General features: G+C 48.2%; 1 protein-coding gene across 1 annotated transcript in view; it reads left to right on the forward strand.

The window, feature by feature from the left end:
• Nucleotides 1-24,842, forward strand: part of LOC119460561 (unconventional myosin-VI-like) — a 119,784-nt gene that overhangs the window by 46,979 nt on the left and 47,963 nt on the right. The window contains exons 13-16 of the mRNA XM_037721495.2: nt 8,356-8,428; nt 8,491-8,714; nt 12,073-12,370; nt 23,663-23,793. Coding sequence (XP_037577423.1) covers nt 8,356-8,428; nt 8,491-8,714; nt 12,073-12,370; nt 23,663-23,793 — 726 coding nt within the window. The remainder of the gene's footprint in view (nt 1-8,355; nt 8,429-8,490; nt 8,715-12,072; nt 12,371-23,662; nt 23,794-24,842) is intronic.

Consider the following 24,842-nt stretch of genomic DNA (forward strand, 5'->3'; position numbering starts at 1 on the left):
CTCAGGATTTGCGGGCACGTCACGGCAGCTATCTCTTCCCTCACGATATGGCGTAGGCCACCACATGGACTTCAGGAGGGGGTGACAAAGCTTGAGCATGCAGTTCCTCACAGATGATGGAGCGAATCAGAGCACATAGCTCGCTATCATTGGAAGCCCTGAAATTAGATGTGTCAGGATATGTCAACTCTTTTTTATTCCCAAGCAGAGCCCCATCAGGCCCAAAACTGTGATGATGAGTATGTACAGATAAGAAGATGAAGCGTATGAATAGTGCTCACAATATATATATAAAATGAAATAGGAGCTGTGGTGTTGGTACTAAAGAACTCTGGGCCTTAGCACCACAGCTAAGGTAAGGACAAATTAACAAAAGTAAAAAGGTTATCATTTGCTTACTTTGTGCATCCATTTATCAATGTGTAGAATGCTTGTGGGGCTTGTCCACTTGAACTTGTCACAGTAATAAAATTCCCAACGAATGGTGTTTGCAGAATTAAAATTTGAAACTCTGCATTATTGACTTGCATGTCAAGATTCAACATGGTGAGTTGCTTGTTTGAACCACTCTGCTTATGAAAGGAGCACAGCTTGGGTCATCACTTTCAATAAAGACACTTAAAACACAAAGCTGCAACACTTGGTCACAAATAGGACATAAAATTCTACAGATGATAAGCTTTCTTATTCGCAGTGGCGATTTTTTTGTTGCATTCAAGTGGGCATCTCACGCCTCTTACGTGAAAGTGCATTTTTGTTGCTCTGACAAAATTCAGCCCTTGTAGTGTTTTTAAGTACCAGCCCATTTATCATCTCCAAAAAATATGTCCTTTGAAATGTGGCCTTCTTTCAGAGCAGCTGTAACTCTTTTTTTTAAATATATATCAACGTGCAAAAAAGATGAAGGACATGCAGACATCTCTAGAGACGTACTGCCTGCACATTTTGCCTTTTTAAGGAGATCCATGGCAGCGGACGTCAGGGCCATGCAGGAGAAGCCTGTAATGCAGTGATTTGGGCTTGTTGGTATGACATCGTGAGGCTTATAGCGCATGTAAAGACAAGGACGAATGAAGAGGTGACGAAACAGTTGTATATATGTGTGGGTCCTTTGCTCGAAATAAATATTCTTGCAAGTTAGCGCCTGTGTGTGTCACCTCTTCATTCGTCCTTGTCTTTACATGCGCTATAAGCCTCACGAGGAGAAGCCTGCTTTTACGGCTATGAGCCACGATTTTGAGATATTCTATGCAGAGCTAATAATAGCATTAACAATGCTTGAATATCCTTGTACGCTGAGGAATATGTAAATTATCTACGTTGTTTCTTGTTTTTCCTTCACCTTCGAGAGAAACTCGTGGGGAAGGGACTAACTTTAGCCCCACAAAGCCCTAACACCATTCCATATCAAGGTAAATTTTAACGAGTTCACTATTATACAGTCGAATCTCGTTAATTTGAACACACTTAATTCAAACTGCCGGTTTATTCGAACTGACGCTGTGGTCCCGTTAAAGTTATGTGTATTTCAATAAGCGAAAACGCTCGGTAATTCGAACACAAAAGCATTTGCGACAGTTAATTCGAACATACCGCGGACCGACAATGCTCTCAGCAGTGCGCCAAATAACACTGCGGCGCCTCCGACCGGCATTGCTCCGACACCGCCATAGAGCAAAAGCTTAGGAGAGACCCCTTGATGCAGCGGCAGAGCATTACCCATGCCGGCAAACTACCCATGCCGGCAACTACCCATGCCGCAAACGCTCGCTTCCCGATAACGACAGGCAACGAAACTTCAGGAAGCGGGCTAATCTGCGCCACCGGCACGGCGGCAGGTGTGCACAGAGACAGTCGAAGGGGAGGGAGCTGAGAGAGAGGGCGAGGGGAGCCACCGAAACGGCGGAGTTGCCGAGGCCAAATCCGCTTCCCTGCCGCCCTCCTCCCTCACCTTCGACAGTTTCCGCGCGTGCCCGCCCGTCGCCATCCGGCACCGTCCGCTCCCCGAAGTTTCGTTTGCTGCCGTTATCGGGAACCGAGCGTTGGCCGGCTTTGGCGGTTGCGGGTCACGATATTTCACGACTCGCACCTTTTGTGCATCGTGCTATGGTGCTCGAATACTTCAAAAATATGTCCTTTCTTTAATTCGAACAAATTTCCGGCCCCTTCGAGTTTGAATTATCGAGATTCGACTGTATATGGCTATGAGGAGTACATTCATATAGAAAAAAACAATTATGCTAATTTAGAAAATGAGTAATTACTATAGAAAGTAATTAATTCATTGGTTACCGCCACTACCCACAATTGGAAGACTCACTCCAGGATATAAAAAGACACTAGCTATGAAATTTGCGTAAGGTTTCCCATGCTTAAATCGGAATTTGGAGGTACCGGAATTTGGAGATGTGTTTCGCTTCGTAGCTCCCGAGCACAAGTCTCTGTATTATAAGCTTCTCTGTCATAACGGTGCTGCACCTGCGCTTTATGGCTTGCCGAAAGTTCACAAGCCTAATGTCCCCCTACGTTCAATCGTTGACTACACCCGCTCCCCTCTCTACAAATTATCCGGATACCTGCACCAGATCCTGTCTCCACTCGTCAGAAAGGGCTCCACGCATGTGAGCAACTCCTGCGACTTTATTGAAAAAGTTCGTGACGTGACACTTGACGACGACGAGGTGATGGTTTCTTTCGATGTGGTGTCGCTGTTTACCTCAATTCCGACTGACATGGCTGTGGAAGCATGCACTTCTGCTTTAGAATCTGACAGGACCTTGCCAGACAGGTCGCCCGTTGACGTGCCTGACCTCAAGAGGCTCCTCTGCTTTTGCCTTGGAAACACGTACTTCTGCTTCGACAAGGTCTTCTACAGGCAAGTCCACGGTACGGCAATGGGTGCCTCCGTCTCAGTGACTGCGGCCAATCTGACGATGGAATGGCTGGAAAATCGTGCGCTCGCTTCCTTCAGTCCCAGGCCAAAAGTTTTTCTGCGCTATGTGGACGACTGTTTCTGCGTGATTCGGCGCAGCGCTTTAACTTCGTTCACTGCGCACCTAAACAGTCAGGAAAAGGCCATCCAATTCACAGTAGAAACGGAGGTCGACAATAGTCTCCCATTTTTGGACGTGCTTGTCAGCAGATGCGATGGAGCGCTTTCGTTTAGCGTACACCGAAAGGAAACTCACACTGGCCGCTACCTAAACTTTCATTCTGTTCATCCGGACGCTCACAAAAGGTCGGTTGTTGCCTCCCTGTTCAACCGTGCGAACCGCATTTGCACCGAAGCAGAAGGCCGTACCACAGACTTGGACCACGTGCGTGGCGATCTCTCGGCAAGCGGCTATCCCACTTCGTTTTTGAATGCTGTGGAACACCGCCTATCTGATTCCGTCCGACCGGCTAATCCCCGACCTAGAAAACGTGCTGCCATACCCTACGTTCCTGGGATAAGCGAGGCCTTGTCTCGTGTACTGCGCACTTATGACGTTGAGGTTGCACACGTGCCTGTGTGTAAGCTGAGGCACGCACTCGTGGGCGGTAAGGACAAGCTTCCGAGAGAATCGTTTCCTGGCGTGGTCTACAAGATACCCTGCGCAGATTGCGACTACGCATACATCGGTGAATCAGGCAACTTCAAACAGAGACTGCGGCAGCATCAGAACGATGTCGAGAAGAAACGAATAGTTTCGAATGCCCTTGCCGAACATACGGATGCAACAGGCCACAAGATTGACTGGGAAAAGTCAAGAATTATCGGCCAAGAAAGAAACTTGAAATCACGTCTCTATCTAGAGTCGCTGGAGATACAAAAAACACGTCACACGCTCAATCGAAGTGAGGGAACCCTCCCCCAGTCGTACACACGCTGTCTGCGTCACGTGCTCAAGAGTACATAAGCTGCAACGAATTTCCTTCACCCCATTGTGAACAAGGCTTCCGTAGCGAAGCCGAAACGTCTTTTAATCAGTTTTTGTTATTTTTAGCTTTTATTTTGGTCGGTGTCTGTAGTTTTGTTGCTTCATACCAAAACAAATGTATCAAAAATGCAAGGGATGGGAATTCTGCGCCAGTTGAGCCATTTTAATACTCGCACAATCGCTGCACCAGATTACTTGCACAATCGCTGGGCCAGATTGTGCCAAAAGCGAAAAAATTTACGAAGATTGCGCCATACTGAGCCAGAACAGTTTTAGCAGTTTTGGCTCCCGTACGGTGGCTAGCTGCGGCATGCATCAGAGAAAGATCACCAGTGTGGTGCAGGAAACTGTGTGGTTGGTCTCGTATCATGGGTGCCAGTGGGTGCCAACAGCCACACCCAATTAGGCCCCCTGAATAAACGTTGAGACCATAATGAAAGCAAAGATAGCGACGTTCCTTTATCTTGCCACCCGAGCCAGTTAGTGAGGGTAGCCGAGGAGGTTCGGGGCTTGTCCGCGCCTCCCTGTTGGTGGAACATAGTCACGTGGTTGTGCTGGCACTGTTGCCGTGGAAACAAGCTGGCGCTGCCAGGCCCATCTTTTGCTTTATTCTTCTTGTTTTTTGCTTGTGCCAGCTCCGTGGCAATTGCTGTTGATCGCGATGCGCAGCCCTGGGATTGTGGCAAACGCGGTGATGATATAGCGGCAATCACAGTGCTGCGCTGCGCGATTGCCGCAATCAAAGAGAGCAAACTGCGAGGGGCGAGCGAAGGCGCATGCAATGAGGGGACTTGGAGGAGGAGAGGCCAGAAGGGGAGGAATGTCGCTACTTTTAGCTTATGCAGGAGGCTTACACCCTATCACTCAACGTTAACTCCAGAGGTACCAGTGTTTCTAGTGAGTGACAAAGCGAAGTTGCTCACGTGCTGAATCTTGCTTTGAGCTAGTTGCTGTTACGTTGCTTAGAAATGTATTTGATTAAGCGACTGGTGGTGTTCACTCACCCTAACATCTTAACATCTTCACATGGAAAGCACCTCCAGTCACTTCACCAACACTTAGTACAAAAATAGTATGAAGAAACTTGGAGGACGCTTAAGCTTCACCTTTTGAGTGGAGCGCGATAGCATTCAAAGACCTCCGATTGCTTCTCGCGCTTCGTGGCAGCTGCACCTTGTGTAACCGTAATGTTTACCAGGAAATGCTGGCGGCGAACGCTATGCACGAACGCAAGCTTTCTGGTAGAAATGCAGCCTCTTGCATGGGCTGATCCCAGGGATAGTGCACAGCCACACCAAAAGAAATGACATCATTTTCAGGTTTCTGTTAATGTTTAACGTTTTTAATATTACAGTCTCGGAAGATTGAACATAAACGGCATGCACTGTCAGTGTTTTGTTTTATGACGTTTGTGGGCTGTCATTCTCAAAATTCTGAGGAATAATTTTCTCAAGAATGTAAGACAGATATGAGCAACTTTAGCGATAAAATGGTGTGGCAATATAACCCGCATATACCGCATGTCATATAGCAAGGCGTGGCATATACATATACCTAAATATATACGGAAGTGTTCACTCACGGACAATTCTGCGATTTCTGGATTTTCTGCGACACGGGGCCCTTAACTCTATCACATTCAAATGCTTTTAGGCCACTTTTCAACACTTTTTTAATACTGCAAGATGCATGGTTTTGCTACTGTTACTCCACTTAATCATATTAATGCTCTAAATTAAAATTGCATGCTCCAGGCTGCTACATTAATAAGGTACATCAGCTACAGACGGCTCCAGAATCAGAATTTGTCTGCTGTGCTCCAGATTTAATGCTCTAGAATTTGTCTCCTGATGTGCTCCAGATTTAAGATTTACCTGCTCCGAAAATTACTACAAAATGACTAGCAATCCCACCCCTGAAAATGATACGTTGGGGTCTTGTGGGGTTACACACACATTTGGCAAAAATGCCTATACAGTAGACTTCTGTTTATTCGACTCCAGTTCCATTCCATTTGTCGGTTAATTCGATCCCATTCCCGTTCTATGGGCCCAAAGTTTCATTATTTCGATGGGCCTTTGCAGCATAATTTCAACTTGGCTGGTCAGAACACATGCGCTTGGATATTACACTTTTGGATATATCAGACCATTCTTCTCACTCAGTTTGGTCTACCGATAATATTTATGCAATAAATTTCGCCTTTAAGGAACCCGGTTGTCAACTACAGTGCACAAAAGTTGGGGGAAATTTTGGCTAGGTGGTGCATAGGCAATGTACTGTGCGGCAGTGATGCGTACGGTAGTGCACTGCGTACGCGACTTACATAATCTGTGGAAATGCACTTTTTTCTTAAGGAATGAACACAACAGTGGCAAGCTTTCCACAATGGCATGCCACAATCTGATTATGAGGCACGCTGTAGTTGGGGACTGCAGATTTTGACCACCTGGGGTTCTTTAACTTGCTCATAAATCTTAGTACGTGAACGTTTTGCGCAACCTCGTGCTTGGCAGTGCAATGCCTAGCCCATGGGTTCTCAAAGTGGGTTCCGCGGAACCTACGGGTTCCGCAGGCCCCTGCTCGGGGTTCCGCGAGCTACTGATAAATTTTCCCTGGTCCCGCTCTCGACAAGTGTCTAAAACGGCGAACACGAGGTGCGCTCGATCGAAAGAACCTCCATTACCCATGCCCGAGTGTCAAAAAGCACATCACAGTGCGTAACACCAACGCGCGAACTGCGCAATAAATACGCAAGCAGCTTTTAGCCACCCTAACTCTGAGAACGGGCAGCGCGCCTAAGCTTTCACACTTGAATCTCGGAGGCCGTAGCTTACCACCATGCGCGTTTCTCCTCTTTGTAGTTAGGGTCGGTGCCGATAGTGTGCGCACTGACGTATACGTTGGAGGGAAAAAAAATGCGCGGAGCGCCCCAAATGCGCACCGCAGTAGAGCAAGAACGGCGTAGCGTCCAACCGAAACCAATCGGCGTAGTCCGCATCGCCGTGGTCCTCAGCGGCGATCGTACGCGGCACGTGACTGACAGCAACGCCGAAGCGCTTCGTGCCTAATTGAGCCTTGAAAGCCTTTATTCTTGCGTTTATCGCCGCGCGCAACACCGCGTTGGCGGCTAGCCGCGTGCCTCCGTAAGTGCGTAGTCGCTATCTCTAATCGCGTCGATAACCACCGCAGTTTCGTCCACAGCGGTTGCGGCAAGTAGTAGTTTCGTTTTCACTCGATGCGCGCGTCGGCTGCGTGCCTTCACAACTGCGCAGTCGCCTCCCATGGCAGCGTCGATAGCGACCGGCCGCAATTTCGTCCGCACTTCTTGCAGCGAACGGTAGTTTCGTTTTGACTTTGTGCGTGCGTCAGCCACCTGCCTTCAGGGCCGGTATTTTGTAGTGATGACTTTAAAGTAATAATGCCTTTTCGCGCTTATCGCGCTTTGTCAGTGGTCAGAGCGACGGTCCGCTCGCGTTATCAACGGGATCAGCCGGCCGTGAGCGGTTGATGATAAGACTATTCTAAAATAAGTCATAAGGCATCGCTACAAAATCGCGGCCCTGAACCGTAAAGTCGCCGTCCATGATCGCGTCGATAGCGTCCGCGGTTTCGTCCGCAGCGGTTGCGGCAAGCAGTAGTTTCGCTTTGACTCAGTGCAAAGCTGTCGAAGATGAAGAGCACCGGCTAAATCGCGATGGACGGACAATTTGTTGGCGAGCAGCTGAATGGCGAAAAAAACATCGAGATGTGCGCCCGTTGGTGTGCAAAGCGCGTCTCAGATGAAAACGCGCGCCGCGAAGGATGTCGCGAGGCCTTCGCCGCTGCTAGCGCTAATCAGTCATGAGACGAAGAGAATTTCAGCTTCCGCACTGGTCTTGTGCTAAATAGAAACAAGATTTGACGATTCATTGAGTAAATAAAAGCGTGTTGACGTAGTGAAGCATTTGTTTATTGTGTTCTTGATACCCGCGATAATTCGACATTCGGTTAATTCGGGGAGGGGGGGGTTCCTTGGCACTTTATGGAGCTTAGCAGGGTTCCCTGGGATGACCGTACTTGAGAACCCCTGGCCTAGCCCCTGGTCTACTGCGGCAGGTCATCACATAAGCTTATCATTGATTGTCAGATATTCTCTTAAGAATGCTGCCATGAATAACATGTTACAGGAGAAATAGATTCCTTATCTCTACTTTGCTGTCTTGAAAAATTTGATATCTTTGTAGAAAGACTGGGTATTTGCACACATGCTGGTAGAGGAATCTGTTCTGGGGAGCACAAGTCATTGGGAACTACGCATGGACTAGAACTGCTGCATTGTGCTTTGGGTATCTCAAGTATCGTTGTGGCCCATGGTCTTCATAATGAAGTTAATTTCACTCTTTTGGTTCGTTTTTCACTACTTGTAACATTGTTCCCGACCATATCATTTCAGGAGCAAGCATTGTATGAAAGAGAAGGCCTGTCTGTGAAAAAGATAGAGTATGTAGACAACCAGGACTGCATTGGTGAGTGCTTCTAATTATGGTGGCGTCAGCTGTGAGCAGTGTGTGAGGGCACCACATTGCAGACCTGCTGGAGGGAAAGGGCATGGGGATCTTTGACCTCCTCGATGAGGAGAGCAAGCTTCCTCGTTCGAGCCACACCCACTTCACCTCTGTGCTGCACAGCACACACCCCAGGCATTTCCGCCTGGCTGTGCCTCGAAAGTCCAAGCTCAGGGACCACCGGGAGATCACCGATGACGAAGGATTCCTCGTCAGGCACTTTGCTGGGGCTGTCTGTTACGAAACGGTTCGTGGATTCTTGCCTGCTTCATCAGTTGCATAGTACCTCATGCGGCGTTCAGTGTTGCATGAGAAGAACCAGGGGAACAGGCAATGTCAAGTACAGTATAGACCACTTATAACGGCACACTGCCATTTACACCAATGCACCATCAACTATTGTATGCGTTCTATTGTGAAATAAAGCGCTTGCTACAGTGCTCCCATGCCACGTTATCGGTTATAACATTTAAATATGGCCACTGGGTGTGTGCACCGAAAGGAAAAAAAAACGCTTAACCTTGCACTCAGCTGCGCAGTGCTTGAAACAGCGAAGCTGGCAATCGTAGCCCAGCATTTTCCGGAAGTGCCCGCGAACTTTTCATATTATTACTCATGATGATGATAATTTTTTTTCGCGCGTCTCAGACTTACGGCCGTCACTGCACGTTGCATAGCGCAGCTTGCAACACCGACACCGCATTCCAATGCCAACACCGCGTTCCAAACACAACACCCGCTCCGTGAATGCGTCTCTCTCCCGCTCTCATAGTGCACAAAACCTCTTCACCTCGCAGAGCATGAGCATACGAACGTGCCAGCTGTGAACGAAGACGACGACGCTCGAACTGAATCGTATGGTTCGCATAAATGCATGCTCTGCAGGCGTGGCTGTATAGCCTAGTGGTTATGACGCTCGCTTTGGGACCGGGGGTACGTGGGTTCGAATTCGTCTCGGCAAGAAATATATATTATCTTTTCTTTCTTGGTGGTTTGCGCCTCTTCCTCTTCACAACCACAATCTCTCTCTGCTACGCAGCACAAATTACGGCTGGCTTAAACAGCTTCGCTGTTAAAAGAACAGAAAATTCTTGAAAAAAGCAAAACACGAGCCACCCCACCTGCCTGCGTGCTGCGCACCTTTGCCACACCAGCCCTTGCGCCGTGCACCTTGCACAGCACGCCTTCATCACATCGCTGGCCTCCCGCATGTCTCTCCCGTCTTCCTTCTAGTCCTTCGTCGTCAACGCAGTCGACACATGTATCGGAGGGGTGGAAGAGAGGCCGGTGATGTGTAGGGCGATTTGATGCAGGCATGCTGTGCAGGATGCACGGCACAATGGCGGGTGTGGTGAAGGTGCGGGGCGTGAAGGCGACAGCTTGCCTTTTTCTCTTTTGGCACAGACACCCAGTAGCCAGATTTAATTGTTATAGCCAATAATGTGGCACAGGAACATTCTAGTAAGCTGTTTATTTCACCATAGAACACACACAAACATCTGGATATTGTTAAAACTGCAAACAGTATAAGTGGGTTTGACTATTTTTGTTTCTAATTAAAGTGTTTGGATGTTTGTCCCCTGTGCTTTTTCGTGCAACCCAGTTATAACAATTATCAGTTATAACTATGGGCTTTTCTTGAGACTTGAATATTGTTATGAGTGGGTTTAACTGTATGCTTACTCTATGGTGCTGAGCTCACACTGAAGCCACAGGCGAAATTGAATTCAAAGAGTGCCTTTTATGGAATTTCTTGTGAAAATGCCATAAAATGTGCCATGTGCCATAAATGTGCCATAAAATGCCATAAAATGTGAAAAGCAAGAGAGAAGACATCTTGTGTTGCTGTTATCATTCATGAACATTCTGGTGGTTTCCCATTGTATTCGCACTGACTAGAACAAGATAGATGGTGGAAATGAAAACGTAATTGGCAGATTTCAGCAGCAAGATATCACAGTAGAAGCCTCATCTTCTTGAGAACAACTTTCTTGTGCGTGCATGACACATTGGCATTCTCGACTGCTGCAGTACTGCGTGTTGTAGCCTCCGAGATACATGTGCAAACGCCACCACTCTGATAGTTTGTGTAGGGTGCAAAATACTAAATGCCATAGCTACGCAATATAGCACAGTGGTTAAGGCGTTCGACTTTGTGGGGTCTGGTATAGTACCGACCACCGCGGGTTCAAGCTTCGCGAGCCACAGGGCCACGTCAGTCGTTTCTGCTCATTCTCTAGTGCGCCGCTGCACGCGTGCACAAGCCGTAAAGGGGGCACCGAACGCTGCACACGCAAGAGAACATAGTATTGGCCTGAGTTGGAGGGAACCGTTTGTCTCCAGTGGCACCCTACACTGCACAAATGCCCGGTCCCGAGTCGGCGCAGGAATCAATGGGCTCGCCCACCAAGGGCAAAAATACAGACAGGGGCGCGCTAGCACGTCGCTGCGAGAGCTATGGCTCCCTGCCACACGCTGCTAGGAAAAGTCCCCGTGGCTATGCTGCGGCGTAACAGAAAGGCCGGATGGAAGACTTCTGCAACAGTTAAAACATCTGAAACATCAGTGCACTGCAATTTCATGAGTAAATGGCAGAAACCAATGAGACAATTGCCTGTATGACGTTAGTTTGCCATTTTGCATCAGACCACAGACTCTGTTGGAAAACATTTTTTTTTTTTTTCTCATTTCTCATGACGCACAGTCTGAAATCAAAGCGTACTTGCATGGCCAAGTTCTGACTGCACAGCCTACCACTTCAGGTTAAGAATGCGCACCAGGGGCCATATTCTGAAATGATCCACTACGGCGATACTGTCACCTTGGCCACGCCTCCGCAACAGTGTGCGTTGATTGGCTGTTTTAGCGAAACCGAAAAATAAATAGCATCATCTATCAGTTCCGGTCCATGTCAATTTGACGTCACGGTGTCGTTGGGTGCTCCCATGAATAAATGAAGACATCAGCGTCATACTGTGGCACTCGAAAATAACACACTCGAGCCACTCTGCACTCGCCCGGTGCGTTCTCTTGTGTGTTGTGAACGTTCGAGAGAGCGTGTTGATAGTGCATGCTGATGTCACGGGGAAGCAGTAGGTTGATTTACTGAACGTGACTATCGCCTAGACAATAGTATCGCCAAAGTGGATCGTTTCAGAACGCGGCCCCAGACTGACTGTAGGCACACTTGAAGCAAACGGTGTGGCTCAGCAGGAGTGCTGCGCTATTCGTGATAAGCACATGCTGGCACCATGAGTACAATGCATTTGTGACCTATAATTTGCATGACACCACCGTAAGAACTTTCCACAGAACTTGCATTATCAATTGCACATTTTCACTTTTTTGCACGTTATACGCAACATAGGACTGCAGCCAGTGCAAAAGTTTGAGTCTCTTCCACAGACCGCACGATTATCTTGAAGCAGAGGGCATCACCTTGCGTGCCATAGTTTTGTGCAAACACGTGTGTCTTGTGCGGCCAAGCAGTTTGTTGGTCACATTTACTGTTGTGAGTGAGTGAGGGAAATAACTTTATTTAGGTCCAGAGAAAATGCAGGGGATACCCTGTGTCACTGTAGTGAGTGTAGTGTTCGCTTGTGCAGGCCAAGTTCGTGGAGAAAAACAACGACGCACTGCACGCGTCCCTAGAAGGGCTGGTGCAGGAGACCAAGAACACCTTCCTGCGGGGCCTGTTTGACGTTGGCGACAGCAGGCAGTCACTGTCCAAGGGCAAGCTGAGCTTCATCAGCGTGGGCAGCAAGTTCCGCAGCCAGCTGCAGGCGCTCATGCACAAGCTGCAGCAGACTGGCACCCACTTTGTGCGTTGCATCAAACCCAACCTGCGCATGGTGGACCACTGCTTTGAGGGCGGCCAGATTCTCTCGCAGATCAAGTGCTCAGGTGCGTTGCCCAAGCTGCTAGCACAGTCACACATACTAGCTAGCCACGCACGCTGTTGAGACACATTTTGACGCTGCAGTGTTTGTGGATAATAGGCCCTCGTCCTAATTGGGAAAAACACATTTCTGCATAGCATATTTGTCTAATGGGCGCACCAGTGCTTAATACTAAAATGAATCCAAAGTGCAAACAGCAAGCACTGGAGCTTCTTGTCTGTAGCACATGATTTTTCATCTTGTAAACACAAATTGAACATTACACACTAATTGTAACAATGCTAGCATTGGGCCATTAGCTTGGCAGACTGCCTTGCAGGCATGTTGGCCAGACGTATCGTTTTTGCTCTAGCTCTCTCAACACTGCCTGAAAGGGATTCTTGACTGGCAGGTTGCTCTTGTAGGGAGGATGCCAACGATGCTACGCCTCAGCACAACGCAGTTGGCGCACGCCTGCCGGTCAACTGCACTCCTGTACAAGCTCAAGGAAACAGTAGATGACAACCTCGTGTACATTCGGAAAGTGTATATTACGATTGCAACTAACACTTTGAGCAGGCCAGCCACCTATGTATCGCTGAGGGTTTCCTTGAAGAGAATACAGTAAAATCTCGGTGATACGAATCTCGCGGGGTCGCGTGAAATATTCGTATCACCCAAAATTCGTATCATCAAAACATACACAATATGAAGAAAAATGAATTTATTTTTACCAGAAAAGATTTCTAATAGTGGAACCCCATTGATACCTTCCTCGCTGCTGCGTTTTCCCGGCTACTACGTCGCGTTTTCGCGGTCCCTACCTAAATCTCATTAACTTCCATGTATAGTCGAATCTTGATAATTCGAACTCGAAGGGGCCAAAAAATTTGTTCGAATTAAAAGGACTTATTTTTGAAATATTCGTGCACCATAGCACGTTGTACGAACGGTGCGATTCGTGAAATATCGCAGTGCGCAAGCACATATCGAGCGAGGGCAACGAAACTGCCTGCGTCGGCCAACGAAACTTCAGGGAGCGGGCGGCGCAGGCACGGCGATAGAGATTGTGGTTGTGAAGAGGAAGAGGCGACACGGCGACGGGGGCACGCGGGGACCGTCGCAAGTGAGGGAGTAGGGCGGCAGGGAAGTGGATTTGGCCTCAGCAACTCTGCCGCTTCGGTGGCTACCCTCACCCTCCCTCTCAACAGCCTCGTAGCCTTCTCACCTTCGACTGTCTCCGTGCGCGTCCGCCGCTCCCGCCGGCTCGACGCCGCTTAGCCCGCTCCCTGAAGTTTCGTTTTCTGCTGTTGAAGCGAGTGATGGCCGGACTGGTCCTCCGCCGTTGCTTCCCTCTGCGCTGCAGCCAGCGTTGGCTGAGACGTCGGCACGTGCACGCGTGTTCCAGTGCCACGCAGAAACGGCGACCTTGCCATGACGCCGCGGTTCTTTTTTTTTTTTCTCCGCCGGTGTCGGTGCCGCCACGTGATTTGGCGTGCTGCTGAGAGCATTGTCGGTGCGCGGTATGTTCGAATGAACCATCGAAAATGCTATCGCGTTGAATAACTGGGCGTTCCCGGTGATACTTCGCCAATCTATAATGTTCCTGCATGTTACGTTGCGTTTGAATGTGGCGGTCACATAAATTTAGCGGTGCAGCTAGCCAGCTTGTACATTGCAACAAGCGACCGATGCGTTGCAACAAGTGACCGGCACGTTGCAGATACGACGCACTCACGCGGGTGCCGTATCCTGAAAGCGATGCACGACGTGCGCAAAGTGCGTGCCCGCGCGGACCTTGTTGTCAAAATGATCTGCGATGTTGACAAAGTGCGCCTATAGTGCCAGTAGCTTCGTATGTGCTGTGCCTTCGATGAAGCTTGCTTCATCGTTGCAGACAGTGCAAACGTCAATTCGCTCGCTGCTGCTGCGCTTCCGTTACTTCACCTTTCGGGCGAAACTGCGGCTTTTTTTTCTCTCTTTTTTTCGCGGTCCCTTGAAAAACGTATCAACGGGACGTTTTCTTCTTGCCCAAATCGTCAACGATCGCCTTCTGAAAGGCGTATAAGTGCACGCACGTGATCTTGGGAATGTTTTTGCACGCCACTGAACATCTGAGCATGTCGAATGCAGGGAGCGTTTTGGCCGTCGGGGCTGCGCCTCGGCCGTCGTTGCAGCAGCGGTCCTCGTCTACTTTCTCGCTAAGTATCGGCTAGTCTGTGATCTGGTCCGGTCCTCTCGACGTGGGGACCAATGAGAGATTGCGCAGCCACGTGACGTAGTCGGTTGCTTGGCAACTATGGATCCCGCCCAGATCCCGCTGTGCCGGCTTGTCTATGCCGGTCGCCCCGCTGGCTTGGCCGCCGCCGCTGTTGCTCACGCGTTCGTATGATCCGCAGCAGTGCGGCAACACGTTTGAAACAGCCGATTTTTTTCGTATTGTTAACAATGTATTTCGGCCGGGGAATGTTACGAATTTGTATCACGGGGGTTTTACTGTATTTACAGTCGAACCCACTTATAACGATACCGGTTTCAACAATATATCGGTTATAACAATGAGAAGCTGCAGCACCGTCAACTTTTGTATGTTTTCTATGGTGAAATAACCCGCTTACTACAATGCCCCTATGCCGCACTATCGGTTATAACGATGAAGTCAGGGTACTGGGTGTCCGTGCTGAAAGGGAATGGTATGCAAACTCCTTGAAAAGAAAAAAGCAAAAAAGAAATTTGAACAGTTGCAGGCTGCCGCACACTGTTTTCCAGCCTTGCGCGCGTCTGTCTCGTTGCCCTTCCACCCCTCCGAACACGAATGGGCTGTGCCCATAGCTCTACGCCGCAATGTGCGACACAATAGAGCCAAAACGGCGTTAGCGTCCACCGAAACGAAGCGACAGAGTTCGCATCGCCATAGTCATCAGTGAAAAATCGTACTGGAATAAAGGCAATGCCGGAATGCTTCGTGCCTATTTGTGCCTTTAAAGCCTTTATTCTTGCATTTATCGCCGCGCATATCACTGCGTTGGCCACATGCTTTCATAACCATGCAGTCACCATCCATGATCACGTCGATAGCAGCTGCGATTTCGTCCGCAGCAGTTGCGGCAGACTTTAGTTTCGTTTTGACTCGGTACACGCGTCGGCTGCGTGCCTTAATAACCGAGTAGTCGCCATCCATGATCGCTTCAATAGCGACCGTGGTTTCGTCCGCAGTTGCAGCAAACTGTAGTTTCGTTTTTACTCAGTGCAAAGCTATTGAGGATGCAGATCACCATTACATTGCGATGGGTGGAGACCTGGCGATCCGGGCAAAAAAATAATCCGAATGTGCGCGCCGTAGTGAAAAGCGTGTCTCGGGTGAAGATGCATGCCGCAATCGCGCTGTGACAGAAGTCGCGAGGCCTTCGCCGCTGCGAGGGCTAATCAATCACGAGATGACAAGAATTGCAGCGTCCACATTGCTTATGTGCAAAACAGAAACAGGATTCTGCTGATTCATTCAGTAAATAAAAGCGTGTGACGTACTCGATAATTCGGCATTCGGTTAATTTGGGCGCTTTTCGGTCCCATGAAATCTGAATTAACGAGGTTGTACTATAGCAGTGCCATTCTTGAATGCGGACAGCCGCGACTTGTTCCACCCGATCGGAGAACGCAGGAAGCAGAGTTAAAAAGTTAAACAAGTCAACACAATCAGCAGCCGGATGGAGGACGGTGGCGGGGAGAGGCACTGGCCTCCCCGTCATTGTAGTTTTCCCACAACAGCTCTGCCATACCCCTATTTTTCTTTTTTCATGCAACCCGGTTATAAGAATGGAATTTTCATGGCACTTGAATATTGTTATAAGTAGATTCGACTGTAATACGCTACGTAAAAGGGGGCTTCTGACTTAGGAGCTGGACTACTGGTAGCAGCAGCGACTGCCACAGCAGAAACGTGGTTGACTAACCGCATACAGGAAAATGGGAGCAGCAGCAGTGGAGTCTTTTGCACTCGCCGCTTGCTGGCAACCAAAGAGACTTGGACAACCTTGACGAGAACTCACATGAGTCCGCCCGGTGGCACTGATGGCGCTTTCACTACTGTGCGCAACCTGCGTGAAGGAGGCTTTCCCCCCTCTCCCCAAACCTGCTTGACGTGTCTGCCCAACATTTGCCGCATGGGAGACTGCCTTGGGACAGAGATTCCCACACTCTTCAAAAACTCTCTCTGCATACATTATGCAAAGAAACGGTTACTGGCATTTTCGTGCATTTACTTCCTTTTCATGCAGGAAGCTACTACAAAATTCTCTGGGTGCACTTTTTGTTAACCTTCTAATGTCATTGAATCTTCTTGCTGTTTCGCAGAACACCCATAGCACTGTTAACCTGACACTCTACTGGTGAGAAGTTGTTCACGAGGATGTCATTTCTCAAGTAAAACAGAGACAGTCCACGCTTGAATCGACGACAGTCAGTCTTACCTTCCAAGTGCTCAGCAAGGCTTCTTAGCTGCCGTTTGGCGAATTTATCAGCGCTTATTGCTCCCAGGAAGGTGTCCTCATCTTGGTCATCTTGTGACGGCGAGTCGATGGGGGTGTGAGACAGGCAGTCGGCATCAGATTGTTTACGTCCGGACTTGTTAATCACAGGGATGTCTTGCAACCTGAGGCTCTATTGTGCAAGACGGCCTGAAGGGTCCTTCAAATTTGCCAGACAACACAAGGCATCGTTTTCTTACGACATTGAACGACCTACCTTGTAGGTAAGGCCAAATTTTGACGTAGCCGAAATTATCGCAAGGCACTCCTTTCCTGTCGTAGAATTGGTTTCTGCTTCGATAGCAAATGGCTAACGTAAGCTATTACCCTTTAAAGTCCATCTTTGCTCTGGAAAAGTGTGGCACTGAGTCCTACGCTACTTGCGTCAGGTGGATTTTGGTATCAGCGTCTTTGTCAAAGTCTGCGAGTACCAGTAGTGACTATAGCCGTCATTTGTTCCTAAAGTGCACTTACCTGCGGTGTTCCCCACTGAACCTCGACTTCTTATTTCATTAGCAGAGTCAACAGCGTGGCAAAGAGAAAGAAGTCGTTGACAAAATGCCCATTGTAGGCACAGAGGCCAAGGAATCTACACGCTGCCTTCTTGTTGATGGGCTGCTGAAAATTTGCAAAGGTGGGTCTTCGGCAGGTCGGGCTGCACTCCAGGCTTTGTGGGAATCCTCGTGTCCCATGACGGTTGCACGCACTGCAAACGTCGCGTCAGGTGCAAGCACCAGTAGTTTTGGGGAGAGGGGGGAAGCCTTCCTTGGACGGCACACAAGAATAACAAGCGCTATTAGCGCCACCAGGCGTGTCTCGTGAGATCTCTCTGACATCACCCAAGTCTCTTCAATCAGCAGCAAGCAGCGAGTGCGAAAGGCCGCGACGTTTGCTGTGTGTGCGACCATCATGGGATACAAGGTTTCCCACATTTTAATGATGACATGGCCCAGGAACAAGAGTTCTTTGTACACGAAGCGGCTTCAGGATCAGTCCAGATGACTTGATTGCTTCTATAGTACTATTCCAAGCCACCTCAGTTGATGGGTGAAATTTTACGGAGAGGATGACGACGTCATCCAAGTAGATAAGACAGGTCTGCCATTTCAAGCCAGCCAACACCGTGTCAGTTTCACACTGGAAAGTTGTGGGTGCCGAGCAAAGTCCGAATGGCATGATCTTGAACCTGTAAAGGCCATCAAGCGTGATGAAGGCAGTCTTTTCTCGTTCCCTCTAGTCGACTTCAATTTGCCAGTAGTCAGTCTTGAGATCCACTGATGAAAAATACTTAGCATTGCAGAGCCTGTCCAACGTGTCGTCTATCCTTAGCAGGGGCACATACATCCTTTTTCATAATATTGTTCAGGTGGCCATAATCAATGCAAAAAATGTGGTTGATCCCTCTTATATAGGAATCGGTATAGAACACGAAAGTGAAACGTGTCTTCACAGAAGTAGTGTAATGTTTATTGCACATTGATATATAATGCCTATTGGTGTTTTGTGGCTAAAGCGCCCTTAGGCGTTGATGCACCCACGCTGACGCCTGGTGGCACGTCTCCTCCATCACGACTACCAACGTCGATGACCATGAGCAACCGTCGTGCATATGGAAGCTGCACTACGCTGCACACGCTAGCACAACGCGAAAGACGAAGCACGTAACTGACACACTAATACAACGCGCAAGACAAAGCACGTAACTGAATCGTCACCGAGTCAAATGAGCGCGTACAGCACGTCGTAATTGCAGCCTCCGCGATCAACTTCAGAAACATTTTCAGAGCTAATTGCGGAGGCCACGCTCCGCTGTGCTGAGTACGGTGAACGCCACCTAGCGCGTTTCTAACGCGTTTGTGCTAGCGTGTTACGGCGTCGGTAGTGCTTCTTGATGCCAGCGTCCCTTCGAATGCTGGCATCGAGGCGCTGCGTTAGTGTCATAATGCAGTACTTCTCTTTTCTGCTCGTAGGCGGCGGCACCGCCCCGAGCAAGAGCGCGGGTACACGGAGGAGTGTTAGATATATAAGGCGCGTCTGTGTAGCTCTCTGCAAATGCGTTTGTGGCGCAATGGGTTAAACGCTCGGCGATCTATCGTCGCGGACCGAGAGGTCGTGGGTTCGATTCCCAAATTTTGCATGTTTGTGGAACTTTTTCTTCTGGTTTCTTTCTTTGTATTATGTTCTATGACGTATTTCCGTGACGGAAATACGTCAGTGAAGTCTTGGTGGACCCCGGCATAAAACACTTTCGTGTTAAAAGTACAGTTCCATCTTTCCCTTCTACTTAGACCACAGGAGATGGCAATTTTGTCCCGCTGCATTTCATCTACTTGTTGCTTTACGGCTTCTCATTCTAGTGTTGAAATGCAGTACAAGCACTGACGGAGAGGTCGAGCGCAATCTTAGGTTATTATGCGATGCTTGGCAACTGGTGTTTGTTGAATCTTTGATGACAACAAAATGCAGTCCTTGTATTGTAGAAGAAGGCGTTTGAGATGCATTGGAAGGCTTGGATTGACGTCGAAGTTTGGTTCGAGAACTACGGTCATTGAGGTTGATGTGGCAGAAGCCGAGAGGACAAATGCATCGCTGGCTTCCTTAATTTCTCCTACGTATGCGATCGTCTAGCCTTTATTTAGATGTTTGTACATCTGGCTGAAGATTATCAGCAGCACCTTCGCTCTCCGACTATGCATTCGAGCGACTCTCCTTGCAAAGCCCTAATTTCATGGTCAAGTAGCAGATGTTGGTCATCCTCGACGATGCCTGCTATGTCAGCGAGTGTTTCATTGCTGATGGAAATGATGACACTGGAGCGAGGCAGGAGGCTGACTTGATCTTCGACAGCAATCAAGGCACATTACCATAGACTGGTATGCGGCGGTATGGCTTGCTCTGTGGACAGTGTTATTGACTTGGACTTTAGGTTGGTGATGGCATAATGTTGGCTCAGAAAGTCCATGCCGAGAATTACATCATGTGAGCATAGTTGTAGGATAAGCAAGGTTATAGGGTAGGTCTACTCATGGATGGTAACTCTCGCCGTGCAGATACCAGTCAGTGTTAATCGTGGTCCTTCTGCTGTCCAGATTTGAGGGCCGTCCCATACAATCTTAACGTCAACTTGGCGGTGAAGGGTCCACTAATGATGGAGTAGTCTATGTGTCCTCTAGAGCGGTGACTGTTGTGGCCTTTGAGAAACTCGTCAAGGTCGGTGGTTCTTTGTCTTGCATTGCAGTTAGGTCGCAGCCTCGGATCACTGCTGCGGTGCGCTGTCCCGCTGCTGTTACGTCATGTTGTCAGGTCTTTTAACACCGAAGCAGTTTAGGCCAGCCGTAATTTGTGGTTTGTGGTTCGTATCAAGAAATTAAAGAAAATAAACTTTTTTTGCAGAGGCAGGATTCAATCAATCAATCAATCAATTTTATTTACCAGAAACAAAAGGAACTGGAGGGACACCTGGGCAAAAAGCTGTCGTAGCAGCTTGACGGAGGCCCAGGGTCCCCTACATGTCAGTAGTACTCAGATGACATATACACAGAAGGCTTTATACACAACACTTTCATGAAAGGTTTCATACACAACAAGCATTACACATCGCAGGTATGCATAAACAATGACATTTTATACTTGAATGCAATATACTGATCGGTACGTCGCTATAAAGAAAGAAAGTAGTCACGTAAACCATCTTTGTTTAGCGTAACTGTGTGCCTATATTTGTTTAGTACAGTCGGTATATTATGTGTTAAAGACTGCACGGTGTAATTGTTTCGAGACCATGGTACCTTTCATACCTCGGGGTTTCGTGTAGCATGTTTTGTGTAAGTGCAGAGTTCTAGCTGAGCAAGGGATGTCAAATAATTCTTAACATATTCGGATTCGAACCCGCGTACCCACGGTCCCAAGACAAGCGTCGTAGCCACTAGGCTATATAGCCACGTTTGCAGAACATGCATTTATGCGAACCATATGATGGCGTGCGAGTGTCGTTTTCTTCGTCCACAGCTGGCGCGTTCGCATGCTCGTGCTCTGCAAGGTGAAGAATAGGTTTTGCGCGCTATGCTCGGGAGAGAGATAAAGAAAAGAGAGTGAGAGAGACGCATTCACGGAGCGGGTCTGCTGGAACGCACTGTCAGCATTGGAACGTGGTGTCGGTGTTGCAAGCTGCACTATGCAACGCGCAGTGACGGCCATAAGTCCGAGACGCACGAAAAGAAGTTATCATTATCATTAGTAATAAGATGAAAAGTTCGCGTGCACTTCTGATAAATGCTGGTTTACAATCGCCCAGCTTCGCTGTTTCAAGCGTTACGCGGCCGAGTGCAAGGTTAAGCGTTTTTTTGCGTGGCATCATCTTGGCTTCGTCTGCAATACGGCATGCCATTGCTGCGTTCTCAAGATGGTTCTTGCAGTGGCAGCAGAGGATCTTTGGTATTTCAATGAACAGCAACCATACTTCCATCACTTCCTGTTTTTAGTTTTCTGGATAAGGGCTAAGGGGACCGACCAGGGATTAGGCCAGTGTATGACCGGCGCTGCAGCGACAGGTAGTGGCCTGGTATCAGTGAACAGGAAGGCCGTCAAGGTCTCCACTAAGTAGCTGCGAGGCGATATCATGTGGTTGTTCACCTTGCAGCGCTTGTGAACCTCTTCAGGAAGCTGCACTGAAAGAGATCCCACTTTGTTAGCGTGGACTCCAGATACTCAAACCTCACGGCATCTTCCAGGGAAGAATACATGTGGCGAAGCTTGTCTTCAGAGTCCCAGTTGTTCAGGGGTGGGACTCCTGCGCCACTTGAGCCATTTTGATACAAGCGCAAATTCCTGCACCAAACACAGAAAATTGGTCAAAATTTCACCACGCTGCGCCAGAACGGCTTCGGAATGTGGGCTCCGGCAGTGGCTGCAAACAGTGAGCGGATTCATTCTATGAAAAAGAGTGAAGCTGTTCACGTTCCGCACACTGCGCGACGGCGTCTCCCGCCAGTAGCGCACCCAGGATCTCTGCCAGGGGGGGGTTGACAGTTTTCCAATACCATCTAAACAGCACTAATTTCAATTTCTTCACGGGAAATTGTCAAAAAATGCGCTTTTTGCGTACTCGCAGACGATTACGCCTCTTACATCTTAGTTGCAGTACTCAAAGGCGCAAGGAAAGAAAAGGGGTTATACAAAAGGGTGGGTTAACTCGGCCTCAGGGGGGGGTTACAACCCCCGAATCCCCCCCGTAGGTGCGCCCCTGTCTCCCGCACAGTTTCTCGTAATTTTCACACTGATAACACTGGACTTTTCAGTGCTTACGGCAAGTGGCTGGCATGCCCGCTGCCACTCCCGGCTGTTGTCACTGCTGTTGAAACGGCCAGGGCGGCTGTATTTAGAATGTACTAGAATACGGTTGAGTGGGCCGAGTGGCACAGTGCTCCCTAGCTGAGGCACAAAACGACAAAAAATAGGCGGAGGGCGTTGCGAGTGAACTAGATATTAGGGAGGTGCGCACTGCCGTGGGTTCAGCTGGCGGGCGTCTCTGTACCCGGGCCGGCACATTTGGGCAGTTTTTGTCCAGTTGTCTAAGCATGACAATGTTTGCATTCGGTATTTATCTGGTGCCCAACTTGTGGAGCGTTACTAACTGGCTTGTAGGTTGTTCATTGTTACAGGGGGACAGCACAGAAATCTGACAAATACAAAGAGATGTACAAAATTACATGCACTGTGGGAATCAATGTTATACGAAGCATTTTGCAAGTACCTGGCTATCTAGCATCGTTTGGAGTTCCGTAAACCGTTACCAGGTGAACCAGTGTGTTTGTGTAAATTGAGTAGTTTGTGTGGGCCTTGAGTATACATGAGTGTGATGACAGCAGCACGGCTGCCACATGGAAGACAATCTTAAGGCAGCAAAGGCACATCTACGCCACTTATGACATGATTCTTGGGTTCTACATGGGTAGTGAATTAGCATAAGCAAGAGAAACACTGATTGTGACATCAACTACATGCTATACAATCGTGCATACCTATGGTTATGTCATGTGGTGTTTGTTAAAACAACGATGGCATTTGAACTCCAGCGAAAAAATGCTAAAACATTAACTTGGCTGATTATAAAGTTGGTTCAATGTCTCGCAGTTTCTATGTTGCCTAAACTGCTATGAGAAAATTGGGCCAGTCTCAGAGACAGTGCAGTCCAACACGGCACGGCGCCTCAAAGCGCGAGCTGTCACAAAGAAAGAAGATGAGAAAGTGGCACGTGACCCATGCGCCAAGTGTTTCAAAGAGCGGGCTGCCTTTGGAATGAGAGAAGTATGTGTGCGAGTGTGGCCTACTGGATACAGCACTGGGCTGCTGTGCTCCACGGAAGAGGTTCGATTGCACCATCGGTCACCTTTTTTTTTTTTTTTTTTTTTTTTTTTTTTAAATCAAAGGGAGGCGAGAGTGGAACCTACCTACGAAAAAATGATAGGAATGAGACAAAGAATGCTTTGCATTAAAATAAGGCAGACTGTACTTTCACTGTACTTTCAACTTTTAATTTTGCAAGCAGTCAGATTTTTATACTGATTACTGCAGGTAAACAAGAAAGCCATGCGTAGATAATGCTTCTCATGTTTCACAAAATAAACCTTTTGTTGAAAGTACAGTACTGTGTGTGTTTTTTGTGCATCTCTTTGTCAGATTTTTTACTCTGTTCCCCTGTAACCCAGCTTGTGCATTGAAATCCTTAACTTGTGTGACTGTGTGGTGTAGCTGTGAGACCTTCTTGGGGGGTATTTTCTGTCAACTCGCAGGCATGACTTCTGTCCTTGAGCTGATGCAGCAGGGCTACCCATCCAGGGCACCTTTTTCTGACCTCTACAACATGTACAAGCAGTACCTGCCTCCTGAGCTTGCTCGACTTGACCCCAGGCTCTTTTGCAAGGTATGCACTGGCATATTTATAGAACAATACTATTTGGATTTTTGTTGGCGATCTGGGCAAAAAATTAAAAAAAAGCATTGCAGTTGTTATTCCCCAAGTGGGAAGACGTCTGACCCCTCCTTAAAGAAAAGTGCTGCTAATTCTTTTGCTGTATTAGAGTGATGGTCCTTATAGATGCCTCTGTACCTTCTGTCACATGTAAAACAGTTCAACTGGCGTAAATCTGCAGACGTGATTATAAATAAGCATAATTTGTCACATTGAAACAAACTGGACCGTGGGCTGCCTTTTGTGACATCAGTGGTGGGAACAGCAGTCCTAATTTCAACATCTTGGAACAGTGTATTCAACTGCAGTGAATTGTAATTGTTTTGTCACATGACTCTCTTTGTCTAAAAAAACCTGTGTATCCCACGTGCTGTGGGAATTGGGAATTGGTTTAAGCAAAGCTTTAATTGGTGTTTGCAAAGAACAGTTCCTGCTTCACGACCATTTGCAAGTAGAGACCACATAACCCAGTTGGGAATTTTCACTGGAACCGCCTCACTTAGCAGATACTTGTTGCCCTCAATCGTGCACATGACACACATGACTACGATAGAATGACCGCAATGACATGAAGATGAATATACCGTATTTACTCAAATCTAAGCCAACTCCGATTCTAAGCCGGCCCCCCAAAGTCTGAAGTCAGAAAAAAAAAAAACTTACCTCGAATGTAGGCCGAACAAAAAAGGGAGCACACCGTGTTCATAAAATGAAAAAGCATTTATTGAATATGAACATGCCGAACTCATTCTACATCACCATCGCTGCTAGCCTCTTCGCTATCTTCCTTATCGCTGTCATCTTCAAACAATGCCCTATATTCAGTATCATCGAGGACATCCTCCGTTCGTGCTTGACAAAGCACAAGTTCAGCACGTCCTACCATCCACACACCAACGGCCTCACAGAGCGCCTCAACCGAACCATCACCGACATGCTTTCGAAGTACGTTGCGGCCGACCACCACGACTGGGATGTTCATTTACCATATGTGACGTTCG

Source organism: Dermacentor silvarum, chromosome 8, assembly GCF_013339745.2.
Source record: "Dermacentor silvarum isolate Dsil-2018 chromosome 8, BIME_Dsil_1.4, whole genome shotgun sequence".
NCBI lineage: Eukaryota > Metazoa > Arthropoda > Arachnida > Ixodida > Ixodidae > Dermacentor > Dermacentor silvarum.